General features: G+C 50.0%; 1 protein-coding gene across 2 annotated transcripts in view; it reads right to left on the reverse strand.

Moving 5' to 3' along the window:
• Positions 1 to 19,876, reverse strand: part of ATR (ATR checkpoint kinase) — a 247,690-nt gene that overhangs the window by 79,034 nt on the left and 148,780 nt on the right. For both annotated transcript variants that reach the window (XM_073579101.1, XM_073579100.1), the window contains exons 36-39: positions 5,699 to 5,841; positions 5,407 to 5,504; positions 5,083 to 5,315; positions 4,272 to 4,406 (exon numbers count right to left, since the gene is read on the reverse strand). In XM_073579101.1, coding sequence (XP_073435202.1) covers positions 4,272 to 4,406; positions 5,083 to 5,315; positions 5,407 to 5,504; positions 5,699 to 5,841 — 609 coding nt within the window. The remainder of the gene's footprint in view (positions 1 to 4,271; positions 4,407 to 5,082; positions 5,316 to 5,406; positions 5,505 to 5,698; positions 5,842 to 19,876) is intronic.

Raw genomic sequence — 19,876 nt, forward strand, 5'->3', positions numbered from 1 at the left:
CCGGTAATGTCCCACCTTGCGTCTCTTCCACGGGGCGTGCGGCGTTACTCGTCGGGGCACTCGCACTCCGGGAGATAGGCGGCGGCTTCCGGCCCCACTTCGGCGAGGAAATGCAAGGAGGGGGGCGGGAGGTCCCCGGTAACTGTGCGCGCCCGCCGCTCTCCGCCCCCGGAAGTCAGTGGGCGGGGCTTCCGCTACCCCTGGAAGTTGGCGGGCGGGCGCGCGGAACTCCGGACCTCCCCATACAGCGGGGACCGCGGCCGCCCGCGGGGCTCTGGCCGCACTCCACGTGCGGCGTTCGAGGGAGGGGGGCGGGAGCTCCCCGGTAACTGTGCGCGCCCGCCGCTCTCCGCCCCCGGAAGTTAGTGGGCGGGGCTTCCGGCTACCCCCGGAAGTCGGCGGGCGGGGCCTCGCGCGGCACTCACGGATCTCCCCATACAGCGGGGGCCGCGGCCGCCCGCGGGGCTCTGGCCGCACTCCGCGTGCGGCGTTACCCGCCGGGGGCAGCGCCGGGTGAGAGGCGGACTACCTGGTCCCGGTCTTCCTATTAACAAAGGTGAGCCGGGCCGCCGAGGGGGCTCTCTTGAGGTGCTTCTCAACCCCATCCCTGGGCAGGGAGGGGGAGGCTACTGCACCGCTCTCCGCCCCCGCTTCAATCCCTTGGCTCACCTGCGCCTCCAACTCCACCCCTGGTCTCACTACCTAGGGGTGGTAGGGGCATTAAAGCATTCCCACGTTGCAGGAGAGAACAACATGGAGGATCACTCACACGTGCTCGCCCGTTGGGGTCGATGGGGAAACCGAATCCTCTTATCAGGATGCGTTGCCGCCTCTTTACAAAATAAAAAAGAAAAATGGTTGTCTGGGGAAAAGTCCCAGATGTGTCCCTCGGTGCGGGAGAGAAACACGTGGAGGGTTACTCACACGTGGTCGCCCGTTGATTATTTGGGGAGATCGGACCCTCTCTATAGGATCCGTCGCCCCTGTCTTATCTTCATAGAAAAGAAGAAAAAAAAAAATCTAGTCTGGAGCTCCAGACTGCGTGTGCCTCCATCAGACACTAAGCAAAAAACTGAGTTACGCCCGGTCTGGGGGCGAGGGTGTATGCGGCGGAGGAGGAGCTAACTCTTTTTTTGTATACTTAGTGTCAGCCTCCAGACGGCAGAAGCACACACCCACAGTCTCTGTGTCCCCCAATGAGACGAAGGAGAAAGTAAAGATACCGGAAGAGAGAGAGGTTAAATATTTTAGTTAGGTGAGTGGTGACAGCAGGGGAAAGGGACCGGAGGAGATGTGACAGAATTGGGTCACTGGTGCAAGTGGTTAGGTGAGAAGATGCAAGGAGCCTGCTTACTTCTTCTTCTGTGACTGGTTCAAAATCAGAGAGTGAGCTAGATGCAGTGGGGAAGGAAGGAAAATGCATGGTAAGAGGTGATTGGGAGATAATTTCCTGTCGGATATGGTAAATTTTTTCTTTGAAGTAATTGACCAGATAGTCAGCTCGAAGTTCCGTGGTTGGGGCCTGCACTCTTGGGTTGAGTAGAGAATGAAAAGTGTCAAAAAGACGTTTAGGGTTATTGGACAGTGAGGTGATGAGGGTGTTGAAATAGGTTTGTTTGGAGAGGTGAAGGGTGGTGTTGCATGTTCTAAGCATAAACTTATAATGGATGAAATCTACGGGTAGATTGGATTTTCTCCACAGACGTTCGGCGCACCTGGAGCACCGCTGCAGGAAATGTGTTTGCAGGGTGTGCCAGGGTTGTCGCTGTCTGTGTCATGTTGTTCTATATATAGGAGGTGCAGTGCAGAATCAGGACATGAGAGGGAGGAGATAGGGGCCAATGATGACTGCAAGTTTTTCATAAGTTTCTGGGTGTTAATGGCCTGTATGTTTCTACAAGTATGGCCAGTGGGGGTGACCTGAGCGGGATGGCAGTTCTTGATAGAGAATGAAAGAAGGTTGTGGTCAGAGAGCTCGAGAGGGGAGTTTGCGAAATCATCCACTGCACAATGACGAGAGAAGACTAAGGCAAGGGAGTTTCCGTCTTCATGTGTTGGAAAGTTAGTATGGTGCAAGAGGCTGAAAGGGGAGGTTAGAGATAAAAGGTGAGTAGCAGATGGGGAGAGGGGAAGAGCAATGGGGATGTTGAAACCGCCCATGATGAGGGTGGGGATGTCACAGGAGAGAAAATGTGGAAGCCAGGTGGCAAAATGATCCAGTAACTGATGGGAGGGGCCAGGAGGACGATACGCCACCGCCACTCGCATGGAGAAGGGGGTTTAGAGTCTGACGGCATGGACCTTAAAAGAAGGGAAGACATGCAAGTGTACTTGAGGAATAACCTGAAAGGTACATTTTGGTGATAGGAGCAGACCAACACCTCCACTTGCTCTATTGTCTGATCTTGGGGTATGAGAAAAGTGTAGTCCCCCCATATGAAAGAGCAGCAGCGGTAGTGTCTGACTGCTGGATCCAAGTTTCAGTAAGAGCCAGAAGGTTAAGAGAATCAGAAAGGAAGAAGTCATGGATGAAGGAGAGTTTATTACACACTGAGCGAGAATTCCAAAGGGCACAATTAAGAGGGAAGGCATGCAGGGAACATTAATAAGATTAGAGGGGTTTCTGAGTGTAGCAGTTGGGGGGATTGACTTACTATCAGGGCTGTGGAGTCGGAGTCGTGGAGTCGGTGCTCATTTTGGTGGAGTCGGAGTTGGAGTCGGTATAAAATGGATCGACTCCGACAATATATAATAAATTGGGTACAGTAGTTCAATGCAGGATGTGCTGAATATTTTTTCATAGGAGTTTGGGAAAGTTATGAAATGTCCTATAAATGGCTGTTATATTCCTGATCTAAGGCTACATTCACACACAGCGTTTTTCCAGTGTTTATTGAGGATACGTTTTTCAGCTGCAAAAGCTGATCATCTTTTTAAAAAACTGCATCACCTGAAAGGTTTTTGAGCTCATAGATAATGTTTTCAATAGCAAAAGCAGATTAGAAATCTGCTCTATCTAATCTATCCATATCTGTCTATCCATATTGTATCTGTACCAAAAAGAATGAAAACCGGGTAGTACACCAATATATATTCTGTTCTATCTAAATATCTTGATTATTGGATCATAAAAATGATTAAATGTCTGAGGTTCACATTGTACTACAATAAATGTTTCACTTAAATATAAGCAATATGTATCGGAGTCGGAGTCGTGGAGTCGGTGTAAGGGAAATTGAGGAGTCGGAGTCGGAGTCGCAGGTTTGGCTTACCGACTCCACAGCCCTGCTTACTATAACCTGAGGGGCCAGGGTTGGGAGAGATGTCCCCTGCGACTAGGAGAAGGAGGATAGAAAGAGTGAGCAGATGGTTAAGTGATTTGTGAGAGCGTCTCTGATGTTGAATTGCGGGACTGACTGGATCTGTGCAATATAGCAATGTGAAGAGAGCGTGGTTGATATACATAGGAGAGGAAAGGACTGAGGGTCCAATATGGACGGAGGGTAAAGAGTTAGTGCCAGGGCAGGGGATGTGTACGAATGCAGCGGCCAGGATATAAATTATACAAATGCATATGGTATATATTTATTGTAATGCAAATGTATAGGGAATAGATTTATTTATTTGTCTTACCTGTCTCCTGCCCTGTCTAACTGCCATGTTATAGCTGCCTCATACTTTGATCAAATGTACTTCGATTAAATGTACATAAATGGCTAGACAAGAGGAGAGGTGGATTAAGTAAAAGCAGACTCGAGGGTGTATTGGAAGAGTGCTGAAGTGCTGGATGGGAGGGCACAGAGGAGGATGTTGCAGATGATCAAACTGAATTTACATTCCAGAAAATCACAAAACTGGTAAAGAGAAAAATCTCTGCGTACTGGCACTCATTCGTTGATCCAGTTGGGGCTTATGTCCGCACCCCCTTAAAACGGTATTCGGGCGTATGCACCAACAGAAATATAATGGTGCAGGCAGAGTGATCGCGTGCTCTGTTGTGCATCATTTGTGGGTGTATATGCCTACTGGAAGCGAACACGCAATCGCAGTCTAGTACATCTTTGTGTCCGACTTCAGTAAGCACGCACGCCTGAAAATGATGAATGTTAGAGCGCAGGTTCACCATGCCGACACCATTATAGTCTATGGCACGTTCGTCGTATACGCTCAAATACTGTTTTGAAGAGGGGGAGGTTTGGACACAAGCCCCAACGGGACCAATGAACGGGTGTCTGAATGCACTGTGTAAGCACCCAAAGAACAGTACTTACAGGCTTATTACACAGCTCAAGAAGCTTGTCTGTCAGTCGGGTTGCATCTCCTATAAATTTCCCAAGAGCAGGCTTCATCTGAATTGCTTTATCAAGTATTTCCTTGCATCTGTTTACCCGCATAGGATAAGAAGACTGGGTGGAAACAATAAGACCCCATCAGACAATCAAGCATTCCCATACAATTAGGTACATTATCAGAATCCATTGCCTCTGTATTTAGGTAAAAACATTATTGCAGTATTGAAAGCATCACACCCCTGACAATCAGTTTTCCCCTCTAGAGGTATCAGCTCTAATAGTTCAGCTCAGAAGGTAACGGGCATTATCCTACAACATCACTCTCTGCAGCACGGCGCTCCCTGTCCAAAGCTCTGTGGACAAGCGCCCAGTGCGAGCTCCCAATTTTCTCCCTACCTACAGTAATACTTTATTCACACATCAGAACTTCATCAATATTTGATTTGTATGTCAAACCAGTAGTGTCTCCAAAACACAGAACAGGCGTCAAATATAGTTTTTTCTGTAAGGTCCACTCCTGGCTTTGGAATACAAATACTGATACAAATACTGACCAAATACTGACATGTGAATAAGCCCTAAGGAAGTTGGACTGTGTATTCAGAACGTGCCCCCCCAGACATAGGAGCAGGAAAGCTTAATCTTTTCTGAGTTTCTGAATAACTACAACAGGGATTCCCATGTAATCTAGATCTCGCAGTATCAAACCCTACAATGGTTTACAGTGACAGCTGTGCTGCTAGTTAGGAGTTACAATTTAAGCACACGCGTGTGGCGAGGGCAACATTACCTTAGACACAGCAGTCATCATCCACATTGCCTGCTGAGGATATGCCACAAAGACCTTTGCTACAATTTCCATAAGTACAGCAAACACCTCATCATGAGAGTGACAGATGCGGGAGATCAGCTGTGAGAAGGCTGTGAGGAACTGATATGGCGCCAGATGATTCTTATGTTCAGTAATGGCCTTGTGAATTTTCATCAAATCACTTTTCAATTGCTGGCGATCTGCCCGGCCAGCTGAAATATGCCACATGGCATAAAAAAAAATTATAATTATTCTGCCACCATAAAATATTTACGGTACATGGCAACGATCTAGCATTCATACCTTTATCCCATTCATAGGCTTTAGCTCCAAAGTCAAGCCACAAAGACAACATGCGAGGCATAGACTGATAGATAAACTGGTTTCCATACTGCAATGACCTAATAGAAAAGTGAAGTATACAACCTTTAATCAAAACATTTCAATACTGACATGGTTCATTTTTAATTAAATGTTAATATGGGAAGGTAGAATTAACAATTACTGCTACATAGTGACAAATAACTGCACGAAAAACTACTAACTAAAAGTCAACTCTTCACAGATTTCTATAAGCAATAGTTCAAGTAGTCACCTTCCAAAGTGATACACTATGTAACGTATCAGGTCGCCCTGCTTTTCCATCTTGTTTTCGGTCACCATAGGCATCAGTTTGTCATAATACTTGGCAAGGTAAAAGTGTCCATCTTCCCATTCTGGGAGCACACTGGTTACATCCTAAGGATAACAGAAAGACACACAATGACATTAGTAAAGAAACTTTTGTCAGGAATATTTTTATGCCCAGATACAGTGCCACTCTTGTCCATGGGATGTGTCTGATATTGCAGTAAAGCCTTCAAGTGATGCTATTTTTAACGGGGAGGGAGTAAATCCTTTTTCTAATCTTTTACAATGGCTATAAACAAAAATTGAGATATATTTTTTTCCAAATGTTATTTTCCTTTATAACCAAGTACAGACTGGCTTCTGTTGTGCTAAATCCCCCTATAATTGTGCAACATAAGCAGGTTATTAATGGATGGAAGAGAAGCATCACAATCAGGGGTATAGTACAGATAACTTCTCTGTTTATAGGTCACGGACTGCATAAACAATTAAGTGCAACTCAGTGCCAACAACTGGGCGCTAAAACAACTAAGCGCCAATAACTGAAAGCCAACAACTGAGCGCTCAAACAACTGATCACTAAAACAACTGATAGCCAACAACTGAGCGCTCAAACAACTGATAGCCAACAACTGAGTGCTAAAACAACTGATCACTAAAACAACTACAGTAAGTGCTAAAACAACTGATAGCCAACTGAGTGCTAAAACAACTGAGCACCAACAACTGAGCGCTAAAACAGCTGAGCGCCAACAACTGAGTGCTAAAACAACTGAGTGCTAAAACAACTGATCACTAAAACAAGCACCAACAACTGAGCGCTAAAACAATTGAGAACTAAAACAACTGAGAACTAAAACAACTGAGCGCCAAGTTCTTGTGAAGTAGTATATATTTTTTTATGCTATCCACATTTAAAGGGAATCTGTCACCCCTTTTTTGAGATATCATATAATGATATCATTCAATTGTGTGTCACATAAGGATTCTCTTAGTACTTTTGCTTCCCCCTGACCCCGCACCTTTCATGCATAAATACCTTTTTTATATCGGGTCAGATGTATGTAAACTGCCGCGGTCCGGTCCGCTGGGCGGGGCATATTCACCTGCTCCCCCCCCCTCCCTGTCTTGCTCTACATAAGATGAAATGCGTAATATTAAATGTGAAAAAGAAAAGCAAAAAATTCTACCTTGCAGCAACAACTGATTGCCAATTTAGTGCCACAAAAATTTGAAGCGGTATGACCCTACTTGAGCACCATCCCTATAGAAGTGTGGTGCTCTATTCACAGATTCGGTCACTGATGGACTTCTACCACAAAAAGTTATGGAAACTTTCATACTGTATATAAACTTTCTAAAATTATTGGGGGATGATCACAAATAATGATTTTACCCTACGTAATAACATTACTTCTCCTTTCTGTAAAAAATAACTCTTAACCATCTCCTTTTTAAAGTCTTTCAAGAGACAAAATAACAGGATTTTGGTTGCTTACCGTAAAAGGAGATTTTTGTGTACTCACCGTAAAATATCTCTTAGCCTCTAATTGGGGGACACAGAACCATGGGTGTTATGCTGCTGTCCACTAGGAGGCGACACTATGCATAATCTGAAAAAGATTAACTATGGCTCCTCCTCTGCAGTATACACCCCTGGACGGTGTCAGCCTTCTCCAGTTTTGTGCAAAAGCATTAGGAGGAACATAACAGAAAAAACATAACCATGCATGTAAGAAGGCCACTATGTACGAGCTCAAAGAACAATATGAGAACTCAACCATAACAACGGTCCGTAAGGGCAACAGGGTGGGAGCTGTGTCCCCCAATTAGAGGCTAAGAGAAAGAGATTTTACGGTGAGTACACAAAAATCTCCTTTACTCTGTTGCCTCATTGGGGGACACAGAACCATGGGACGTCCCAAAGCAGTCCCTGGGTGGGAAGCAATGGACGAATATTGTGCAGACAGGTACCTAAACTTGGGGCACCGCTGCCTGCAGACCCCATCTACCCAGGCTAATGTCCGCTGAGGACTTGGTATGAACTCTGTAGTGATTCGTAAACGTGTGTAGGCTAGTCCAAGTGGCCGCCGTACACACTTGTTGTGCCAAAGCCTGGTGCCGAATGGCCCAGGAGGCCCCTACCGCCCTCGTAGAGTGTGCCGTGATACCGGCCGGGAGAGGAGAATTGTTAAGGCGGTAAGCCTCTTGTATGGTGTACTTGATCCACCTGGCAAGGGTAGCTTTGGAAGCCGGCACACCCTTACGAACGTCTTCCGGAAGAAGGAAAAGCGAATCAGACTTCCGGAAGGGTGCAGTCCTGGACACGTATATACGCAATGCCCTAACGAGGTCAAGCGTATGCAGAGCCTTCTCCACTCTATGAACCGGAACCAGGCAAAGGGATGGCAGTGAAATTTCCTCAATGAGGTGGAAGTTGGACACAACCTTCGGAAGGAAGGATGGGACTGTACGGAGAACCACCTTGTCCTGGTAAAAAGCCAGGAAGGGCCGTCTGCAGGAGAGTGCTGACAGTTCCGACACCCTGCGTAGCGAAGTGATTGCCACCAGAAATACCACCTTCTGTGATAGAATGCGGAGTGGGACTTCCTTAAGAGGTTCGAAAGGTGGTCCTTGCAATGCTGTCAGAACCAAGTTGAGGTCCCACGTTTCCAGTGGACGTCTGTAGGGGGGAACCAATCGGGAAACTCCCCGGAGAAAAGTCCTTACTTGCGGCTTGTTAGCAATACGCTTCTGAAAAAGCACTGGGAGCGCTGACACCTGGCTCTTAAGCGGGCCTAGGGATAGCCTGGCGTCCAGGCCCGATTGGAGAAAACCAAGTACTTTCGGGAGGGAATAAGGGAGTGGAATCTGTATGCGAGATTCGCATCAGGTGAAGAAAGCTCTCCAGGTACGGTAATAAATCTTGGCGAAGGCTGGCTTCCGTGCCCTGATCATGGTCTTAATGACGTCGGGTGAGAGCCCTGCCTGGGTTAGAACCCAGGTCTCAAGGGCCACGCCGTCAAATTGAGAGCCCCTGAGTTCTGGTGGTAGAACGGGCCTTGTGACAGAAGATCGGGACGGTCGGGGAGACGCCAGGGGGCGTCTGCTGTAAGTTGTACGATATCGGCGTACCAAGTACGTCTGGGCCAGTCTGGCGCGATCAGGATGGTTGGAACTCCCTCTTGTTTGATCTTCCTCACGACTCTGGAGATTAGAGGGAGGGGTGGAAAAATGTACAGAAGCTGAAACTGGGTCCAGTCCTGAACCAGGTCATCTGCTTTGAGCGACCGTGGATCGCGTGTCCCGGCCATGAAGTTGGAGACCTTGGCATTGAGATGGGATGCCATTAGGTCCACGTCCGGGGTCCCCCAGCGACGGAAGATCTGGTGAAAAATTTTGGGATGGAGAGACCACTCCCCCAAGTCCATTCCTTGTCTGCTGAGGAAGTCGGCTTCCCAGTTGTCCACACCCGGAATGTGGACCGCAAAGAGTACCGACCTCGTGTCTTCCACCCAGTGGAGGATATGTGCCCCTTCCCTCATCGCCTGGGTACTGCGGGTTCCACCTTGGTGATTCACATATGCCACAGCCGTGGCATTGTCTGACTGTAATCTGATATGAGAGGCTGCCAGCAAGTGATGAAAGGCTCTCAGTGCCAGGAAGATGGACCGAATCTCCAGAACGTTGATGGGCATGGTCGCTTCCAGTGTTGACCACTTGCCTTGTGCCCTGTGATGTAGGTGCACCGTACCCCAACCTGTCAGGCTTGCGTCACTGGTCAGAACCTTCCATTGACCTGAGAGAAAGGATTTTCCCCTTGCAAGCGAGGTTGGCTTGAGCCACCAGTGCAGGGACCTTCTGGTTTTCGATGTTAGCCGGAACTCCCTGTCGAGGGAGAAGGGATTCCTGTCCCAGGACTTGAGGATGGCTAGTTGAAGGGGTCTGAGGTGAAACTGGGCAAATGGTACCGCCTCCATCCTGCAGAGGACTCTCATGGCAAACCGGAAAGATCGGGGGAGATTGCGGAGGAGTATGCGAACTCCCAGACGGAGAGCCAGTGCCTTGTCCCTGGGAAGGAGCACCAGACCCCTGGAGGCGTCGAATAGCATCCCCAGGAATGTCAGAGACTGACTCGGGGTAGTCGATGACTTTTGCAAGTTGACTAACCAGCCCAGGCAACTCAGAGTGTTGATTGTGATTGAGAAGCTGACCTCGCAGTCCTTGAAGGTGGGAGCCTTGATAAGAAGGTCGTCCAGGTATAGAATGACTACTATGCCTCTCGAGTGTAGAACGTCCATGGTGGCTGCCATGATTTTTGTAAACGTCCTGAGAGCCGTGGCGAGTCCGAACGGGAGAGCCACGAACTGGTAGTGATCCTGGTTGATAGCGAATCTGAGAAATCTCTGATGGGCGGGAGCAATCGGTATGTGTCCTGTATGTCTATGGAGGCGAGAAATTCTCCCTGCTCCATGGACGCAATGATGGACCGAAGGGACTCCATTCAGAAATGACGAACCCGTACATATTTGTTGAGTTGTTTCAGGTCCAGTATGGGCCGTACGCTGCCTCCTTTTTTGGGGACTACAAATAGATTGGAGTAGAACCCTCGGAAGTGCTCGGTTGCGGGAACCGGTACTATGACTCCTGCTTGAAGGAGGGAGGAAACCGCGTGGCAGAAGGCATGAGCCTTGTCTGGCGGCTTTGGGGGAACAGAGAGGAAGAACCGGTTCGGTGGGCTGGAAGTGAACCATCTTGTATCCGGAAAACACTATTTCCCTGACCCACCTGTCTTCTGTAATAGGCAGCCAGACTTGCTGAAAGAGTAAAAGTCGTCCGCCTACGGGTGGGGTGTCTTCCGGAGTTCGTGAGTCATGATGAGGAGAAAGTCTGAGGTTTTCCTCCTTTGGGCTTTGCCTGGCCTGTTTTCGGCTGTCAGGTCCTGTCCGGCCTCTGCGCCGCCCGTGGGTTGTCCCTGCTTGGAGAGCAGTTACGATTTTGTGCTGGACGCAAGACGGATCAGCCTGAAGAATTCCGAAAGGATCGGAATCGTGTTTGGTTACGCCTTTTGAACGTGCGTTTAGGTTTTAGTTGAGGGAGAGAGGTACTCTTCCCCCCAGTGGCATTGGATATCATTGTGTCCAAATTTTCACCGAAAAGTCGCCCACTGAGGTATAGGAGGTGTGTGAGGGACTTTTTCGCGGCAGCATCCGCTTTCCATTTCCGTAGCCAAAGGATACTCTGGATTGTGATGGCGTTTGATGCTATTCCCACTACACCTCTTGCGGAATCCAGAGCTGCATGAAGCATGTAATCTGCTACCACTGCTATTTGAACCACTTGGTCCGACAGCTCAGGATTGGAAGCTTGGAGGCCATCCTGCAAATTTTTGGCCCAAGCCAGAATGGCTTTGGCGGCCCAGACTGAAGCGAACGCGGGAGCCAGGGAGGCCCCTGCCGCTTCGAAAATTGAATGAGCCATGCGTTCTACCTGCCGGTCTGCTGCGTCTCTAAGGGTTGAGCTATCTGGCAGTGACAGGAGGGTCTGTGCTGCTAGCCTAGAGACTGGAGGGTCCACTTCGGGTGGATCTGTCCACTCCTTGGTGTCCTTCTGTGGAAAAGGGTACCTTGCCTCCAAATATTTGCGATTGGTGAATTTCTTCTTGGGCTACGAAAACCGCTTAGTAAGTATCGCCTGAAATTCCGAGTGATTAGAGAAGACGTTAGGCGGTTTCAGAACACCTTCAAAGCAAATCCTGTGCTATGGGGCTTCCGGGGGTGGATCAGAAATGTCCAACACCCGATGGATGGAAGAGATAATGTCCTCAACTAGAGCTGCATTGCTAGGGGTATCGGGGACCAGAGACCTCTCCGTTTCATTGTCTGAGTCGGAGTCACAGATGCCTTCCGAATCCTGCGTATCGCTGAGGCGTTCCCTGGTGGGCGAACTGGGGCGGAGGTCTCCTGTGGTCGGGGATCGCTGTGGAGATCTGCATTGTCTGTCCCTAGTAGGGGACGGTCTAGGTGACCTGGAACTACGGTGTCTCTCCCTAGAGGGGGATGACCGTGTGCTATAGGATGACGCAGATGAACGCGACCTGTGGGTCCGCTTACGTCTGGGAGAGCCAGAAATGGCCTGTCCCTGAGTGGAGCTGTCCCTTTGCTGGGTAACGCTCATAGCCGAGACATGACCCTGCAGAGCCTGGAGTAATGTGGAGGTCAGGTTATCGATGGACTGCGTCATACACTGCGACATTTGAGTAGCCCATTCCGGCGTGGTAGCAGACGCTGAAGCATTGGTAGGAGCCGCTTGGGGTTCTGACCCAGTATTTTGGATACAATCCCGGCAGTGCGGGTACGTGCTGCCACTGGGGAGAGTGGTTTTGCAGGCTGTGCAGAATGCATAAAAGCAGTCCTGCCTGGTTCTCTTGTACCTTGGGCTCGGCATAGTGCACCGACCGCAGAAGTTCTGGCTATGCAGAGGGCCCTACAGGGATGGCTATGCAGAGGAAACCTATAGGGGAGCCTTTTAGGGAATATGGATTCACAGCCGAGTAAGAAAACCCAGCTGTGATCTTACCTCACCAGTGTGCCCCTAGGTCCAGTGCCGTAGATTCACAGTCCTGTGCCCCCCGGAGACTGGCTGACGTGCTGATGTCACAATGCCTTCTCCTGCAGCAATTCTGACCCAGAAATGGCCGCTGAGAGGACGAGGAGGAAGAGGAAGGGGGCAGAGAGCTGAAAAGGGCACGCAGAGCTTTGTAAAAACGCGCCCTTTCTGTCTCGATCCGCCCCTTCTATGACATTGTAAGGTGTCATATTTGTCATCTGGGGGGTGGGCCGGGGAGAAGGCGGCAGCTTCAGCTAGGCCGAAGCCGCGGTCTAAATTTGAAGTCTGATGCCCAGAAGGGCTCCAGGCCGGCGCGGATGTCCGGGAGGGGGTCGGATCTGAACCAGACCCCCCCGGATCTAAAGGCAGGATAGTGGCGGGGCTAGTAACAGGAGCAGGGCCTTGTGAGGGGTCCCCCTGAGGCGCTATGGAGCTGGCGCTGCCGCAGAGACAGGGGCACAGGAGCCCTGTGTCTGTGTGTGCTATGCCTGCGTGCACTCTCCCCGGCCCCTACAGGAGCCCGCAGCTGGGCTGGAGGTCCCTGGCTTTGCAGCCGCAGAATGCTGCCTTGTACAGGCCCTACCTGAGGGGTCTCAGCCTAATGCCCCCAGAGGGGGATTAGGGAGGGTGCTGCTGTCACCATCAGGGGGCTTCATCCTTGCCTCGACCTCAACCCAGAACCCAAGGGAATTGGGGAAGGAGGAGGGTCTCAACTTCGAACCAGTACCTGAGGGACTGGGGAAGGAGCGACATGGGGAATAGCCACCTCAACTTCAACCGGGCACCCTATAATAGGGGCCGAGGAAGGAGCCATGCCGGGGGTCTCGCAGGATACCCACTTTTCTTCATCTGTAGTCAGTCAGGAAAAAAAATCTTTAGGTGTGCCTCCTATGCGACACTAAGCAAAAACTGGAGAAGGCTGACGCCGTCCAGGGGTGTATACTGCAGAGGAGGAGCCATAGTTAATCTTTTTCAGATTATGAATAGTGTCGCCTCCTAGTGGACAGCAGCATAACACCCATGGTTCTGTGTCCCCCAATGAGGCGACAGAGTAAATTTGTTTCTTAGAGTCTTCATTGGGGGACACAGAAACCGTGGGTATGTGCTGCTGTCACTAGGAGGTTGACACTATGCATGAAAAAAATGTTAACTCTGCCTCCGCAGTATACACCCCTCCGACAGGCTGTAGGATAATCAGTTAGTGAAAAAGTAGTAGGAGGAGACATTATCATGTAAGTCAATCATATAATCATTACAGATAACAAAATCATGAGAGGGCACTGTGTCCCCCAATGAAGACTCTGAGAAACAGATTTTACGGTAAGCAACCAAAATTCTGTTTTCTCTTTCGTCTCATTGGAGGACACAGAAACCGTGGGACGTCCAAAAGCAGTCCCTGGGGTGGGAAAAGACAGAAACTTCCTTCAGGTCAGAGAACTCACCGCTGCCGCCTGCAAGATTCTTCTGCCTAGGCTGGCGTCTGCTGAAACATAGGTATGCTTTATAGAATCTTGAAAAGGTATGCACGGACGACCATGAGGCAGTCTTGCACAACTGCATGGCTGATGCCTTGTTGTGTACCGCCCATGAGGCGCCCACTGCCCGGGTTGAATGGGCCTTGACCCCAGCAGGGGACACCTTGTCCTTCACCCGGTAGGCTTCCAGAATTGCCATTTTGATCCAGCGGGCAATTGTTGCCTTAGAGACCAGTAGGCCTCTTCTCACCCCATTGGGGATAACAAAGAGCGAGTCCGCCTTCCTGAAGCGAGCGGTCCTGGCCAGATAGACCCTTATCGCCCTGACCAGGTCTAGCTTATTCAAAGAACGCTCCAGAGGATGGGATGGAGCGGGACAAAATGACGGAAGGATTATATCCTCGTTCAGGTGGAAGGCCGATACCACCTTGGGAAGAAAATTAGGAGGAGGCCGCAAAACAACCTTGTCCTGGTGCATAATTAGGAATGGAGGGCGACAGGACAAAGCCGCTAATTCTGAAACCTGCCTAATAGAGGTGATGGCTATGAGAAATACCACCTTCCAGGACAACAAAGACATGGGAGCTTCCTGGAGGGGTTCGAAGGGTGAACCTGTCAAGGCTTCCAAGACCAAGTCAAGAACCCCTGGAGCCACAGGGGATCTGTAAGGAGGGGCCGCATGTGCCACTCCTTGCAGAAAGGTCCTAACCTGTAAGCGGGAGGCCAAATTTCTTTGAAAAAGAAGAGAGCAGATACCTGGCCTTTCAAGGAACTTAGGGCCAGACCGCCATCTAACCCTGCCTGGAGAAAAGCTAGGACAGATGGCAGGGAACAGAGCATAGGTGTGATGTGATTAGACTCACACTAGCCAAAATAGGCCTTCCAGGCTCGATAATAGACCCTGGAAGAGGATGGCCTCCTAGCCTGGATCATTGTATTAATGACTCTGAAATGGTCCGAAAATCCCGGGATTAATGGTCCGAAAATCCCGCTGCTCTCAGTATCGTGGTTTCAACGGCCATGCTGTCCAATTGAGCAACCGAGAATTCGGGTGGTAAAACGACCCCTGAGCCAGGAGATCTGGTCTGTCGGGGAATCTTCAGGGGGTGCCTGCGAGAAGATTGATAATTTCTGCAAACCAGGCCCTCCTGGGCCAGTACGGGGCTATCAAGATGACCGGCACCCCTTCCGCCTTGATCTTCTTGAACAGTCTGGGCAGGAGAGGAATGGGAGGGAACAGGTAAGGGAGTCTGAACTGTGTCCAGGGAATGACCAGCGCGTCGACCCCTATTGCTAGAGGATCACGGTATCTTGAGACAAACTGTTGGACCCTTCTGTTCTGCTGCGATGCCAGGAGGTCCACGTCTGGAGTCCCCCATAGCTGGCATATCTGACGGAACACGTCCTGGTGTAAGGACCATTCTCCTGCCGCGAGCCCCTCCCGACTGGGGAAGTCAACGGCCATGTTGTCTGTGCCGGGAATGAAATTGCGGTTTCTGCCCAGTTCAAGATTCTGGATACCTCGGCCAGTGCCGTGGGACTTCCGGTTCCCCCTTGGTGATTGATGTATGCCACCGCCGTGCATTGTCCGTTTGAATCCGGACTGGCTGGTTGTTGAGGTATCTTTCCCAATGAAGAAGTGCTAGGAAGACCACCCTCAGTTCTAGAAAGTTGATTGATAGTGAGGATTCTTGCCTCGACCATCGTCCCCGGACAGTCAGGTGACGGAGTACCACACCCCAGCCCAGGGGACTGGCATCTGTAATTACTACCTGCCAGTGGACAGGGGGAAAAGGCCGTCCCAGATGAACGAGGGTGGAGGTCAGCCACCACTTGAGGGACTCCCTGGTCTGAATGGAAGGGAGGAAGGGATGATCCAGCAAAGAGATGGACCTGTCCCACTGAAGGAGGATATTCCTCTGTAGTATCCTGGAACGGAACAGGGCAAAGGGTATTGCCTCTGAAGCTCTCACCATGCTTCTCATGACTCACATGGCAGTGGGAAAGGATAGAAGCCGGAATTTCAACAGAGAGCGAATTCCCTGCTGGAGGGTAATCCACTTTCTTTCTGGGAGAAAGACCCGCGAGCGGCGGGTGTTGATTACCATTCCTAAGAATTCTAGGCGTTGTGTTGGCGTTAGGTGAGATTTCTCCCTGTTTATGATCCAACCAAAACGGGACAGCGTGTTTAAAACTACCACTAGATTTTCCTGGACCTGAGCGAAGGAGGGCGACTTGTCGAGATATGGTACCAATATTATGCCTCTGACCCTTAATATAGCTACCATCGCTGCCATAATCTTTGTGAAAATTCTGGGGGCTGTTGCCAGCCCAAATGGCAGGGTCACAAACTGGAAATGCTGCTTTTGGACAGTAAAACGCAGAAACATCTGATGTCCCTGAAAAATGGGGACGTGTAGATAGGCGTCCCGGATGTCTATGGAAATAGGAATTCCTGATCCTCCATAGACGTAATTACTGACTGAATCAATTCCATCCTGAAATGGCGTAAGTGGACCCATCTTGTTTAGCCTTTTGAGATCTAGTATGGGACGAACTGAGCCATCCTTTTTTGGTATCACAAACAGGTTTGAGTAAAAGCAGGCAAAACGTTCCTGCTCGGGGACGATTACTCCTGCGTTGAGGAGAGAGTCGATTGCCACAGAAAACCTTGAGCCCTAGCAGCATCCTTTGGTGTTTGCGATAGAAAGAAGCGATCTCACGTTGAAATCTATCTTGCATCCTGTCGATACGACCTCCTTTACCCAGATATCCTCTACTGAACTCCGCCAGATATCTCTGAAGAGGATAAGGCGGCCTAGTCTGGGAGAGGTACTGGAAAGGGAGTTGGACTCCCTGCTGGCGTCAGGCTGAAGTGGCTCTGCCCAGCCCTGACTTGGTAGTTCTGCTGTTGGAACTGCGGGAATGCCATGAAGGGGTGGCCCGAAAGGATAACTTCCTCCTATCTCTTGGTGCTTGCGACCTCTGTGGGCCCTGAGCATAATTGCCTGTCGCTGGGGTACGGCAAAAGGGCTGAGCCCTACGTTTGAAAACATATCGATAAGGCTTGGCCTGAGGGAGAATGAAGCGTGTACCCCCTTGCATCATTAATGATTTGATCTAACATTGACCCAAAGAGCCGAATGCCCTGAAACGGCAGATTGGTCAGTGATTTCTCAGAGGACAAATCAGCCTGCCAAGCCTTTAGCCAGACCGTCCTACCACGTTACTGGATGCTTGAGCTGCGCAAGACGCGGCATCCAGGGCTTCTGATACCATATACCTCCCGGCATGAGAGATTTGATCTGCAAATTCCGCCATTATGCCCTGTCTAAGCTGTTTGGCCCATTCTGTAACAGACTTAGCTACCCAAGCTGAGGCGAAGGCTGGACACAATGCGGCGGCTGTTGCCTCAAAGGCGGATTTTGCCAGGGATTCTATCCTCCTATCATTGGGATCCTTTAGGGCTGCCCCACTGGCAGGTGGGAGGACTGTATTGGTAGCGAGTCTGGACACTGGTTGATCCCCCAAAGGGGAGGCAGGCCAGTTTGCGGTGCGATCTGGAGGGAAGGGATACGACTTCCTCTCTGGAATCGCCTGGTTGTGTTTTCCTTGGCCAACACTCCCTCAAAATCCTTGTGGGAGGTGAAAACCCTAGAGGGGGACCTATGACACTTAAATGAAAAAGCCTGATCATTAGGTTTTGATGTGGCGACCCCAATGTTAAAAGGTCTCATTGACTGCGGCAATGAGGCCCTGAACCATATCCTTGACCTGGTACTGTTCCGGCCCGTACTCAGAACACTCCTCTGAGTGTGTCTCCGATAATGCCTCGCCTGATTCCGGGGATGAGGATCAGGAGGAGGCAGACGGCCAGAGGATTTCTAGCGGTGAGACGGAGTGAGAAGGGGACCTGGGTTGATGGTCCTGTCTTAACCTTTTACGCCTCTAGAAGGCCCAAAAGGAGGCTCCTTTGGTGCTCCTATGTCCATTGGAGCCTGAAGTGGCAATCTGTTAAGCGCTGTTACCAAGGTCTGTGATACCCTGGTAAGGTCGGCCACGGACTTGGATAAGGAAGAGGCCCATCCTGGACACTCGCTGTCTCCCGTGGCGATGGATGGCCCCTGGGCGGCAGGCAAGGTGCTTCCTCGTGCTCCAGGGGTAATGTGGGATCTCTGACAGGCAAACCAGGGGGCTAAAACTGCTCTCTATCGTAGGTGACACCGTAGGTCTACTGCAATCTGAGCAGAGTGGCGAGGACTGACTTGGAGACCTGACGTTGCATTTAGTACATACAAAATATTTGACCAAGGTCACTGAAGTGGATGAGGAGCGGGACTGCTCTTCCTTGGGCATGCTGACAGGTTTTACCTGGTGCCGACCGTCGGGGGTAGAAAGCGAAGTGAGGGAGCAACCTGTAGTGCAGTACTCACATACCCACGACCTGTGTGTCCGCCACAGCTGCCACCTGAAGGCTGTTGAGGGGGAGAGAGAGAGCGAGGTGAACAGCCCTGCCTAGAAACCTTATGAAATCCCCACCCGGAAGCGGTTGGCGGGGCCCTGGTCTGGCCTCCTGGAGCACCAAGATGGCGCTGGTACAGGAAGAGGAAGCCGGGGGGTGGAGCCTGCCGGAAGCCGGAATCTAGCGTCGGCCTTGCTGGGCTCCTGCCGGAGCCCAGGGCCATAACGCCGCCACGGGAGGAGGCTGGAACCGTGCTGCACCGCGTGCTTGAAAGTAAGTGTTGGCTCTTAACATAAGTATAGAGCCCAGGGCTGTAAGCCCAAGTGCTGATTACAGCGGTCACATTCAGCCAGAGCGGCTGGTAAGTGGGTTATACAACGCTGCAGCCTCTTACCTCCAGTTCACCCCGTAACAGGGGTCGGTTATCTGCATGAAAAGATTGCTGTCCCAAACCTTATCTGCAGGGCGTCTCTCTCGATCATCAGGCTCTGGTGGGCGAGTGATGGGAGATGAAGGTCAGGACCAGGAGCTGCCACCTGAACACGAGTCCTGTGTTATGGGATAGGGTCCTGCCCGTGGGATTCATGAGGATACGGGGTGGCAGTACACGCTGTACTCATGATCCCGCTGTGGGAGTACAGATGTAGCAGCTCTGCTCTGTATCCCTCCATGGTTACCTGAAAAGGAACGACGCACATTGAGGTAGGCATGGGTCTGCGAGAGACCCCTGTCTACCTCCTGCTGACACTAAGCAAAACTGATTGTCCTACAGCCTGTCGGAGGGGTGTATACTGCGGAGGCGGAGTAAACATTTTTTTCATGCATAGTGTCAACCTCCGAGTGACAGCAGCACACACCCACGGTTTCTGTGTCCCCCAATGAGACGAAAGAGAAAGCTGATTTAATTTCTGGGTTGTTTTGCCATGTCTTGGTGACATGGCCCCAACTCTCCATGTGCCTCTGGAGTTTGACTGATATAATCCAATATATCAGAGATGAACTAATGGCACATGTTGATCTACACCACAGCTCAAAGTGCTCAGTACAGGATAGACCTTCTGATTTAGTGTGTGAAAACAAAGTTGGAATAAGGAAGTCTTGAAAAATTGTAAATAATTCTTCCTACCTATGGCCTTAACTGTATTATGAGTAACATAGGTGCTTTGTGCATTTACGGTCTTAATTTACCACGCTATCATTAAGTTTTTTTATCTTTTTGACATGTACATAAAATAAAAACAGTACCGTGTTCAAGTGGATGCTGTAAATACAGTGATTAACACATGCGGCACCAGAAGCGACATAGTACAGCCATGCAGGACTTCATACAACTGAGACATGTACTATGAAACAAACATCTACAATCTGTTCTCATCCCAGTCACAGAAGTGATGATTCCCGTGTACCTTCACAGCTAATCCAATATGGATATTCATTAAAGAGTAGTTATTTTTATTTCAGAAATCATTAGCACACATGAAAATATGCATCTCTTTAATATATCTGTATTCATTGAGGACAGACTGTAACCATGAATTGAGATACTGAGAATGAAAGATCAGATATGAAGTAGAAAGAGCATTTCTCTGATAAGATA

Source organism: Dendrobates tinctorius, unplaced genomic scaffold (genome assembly GCF_039654945.1).
Source record: "Dendrobates tinctorius isolate UK_male_01 unplaced genomic scaffold, ASM3965494v1 ptg000060l, whole genome shotgun sequence".
NCBI classification, from domain to species: domain Eukaryota; kingdom Metazoa; phylum Chordata; class Amphibia; order Anura; family Dendrobatidae; genus Dendrobates; species Dendrobates tinctorius.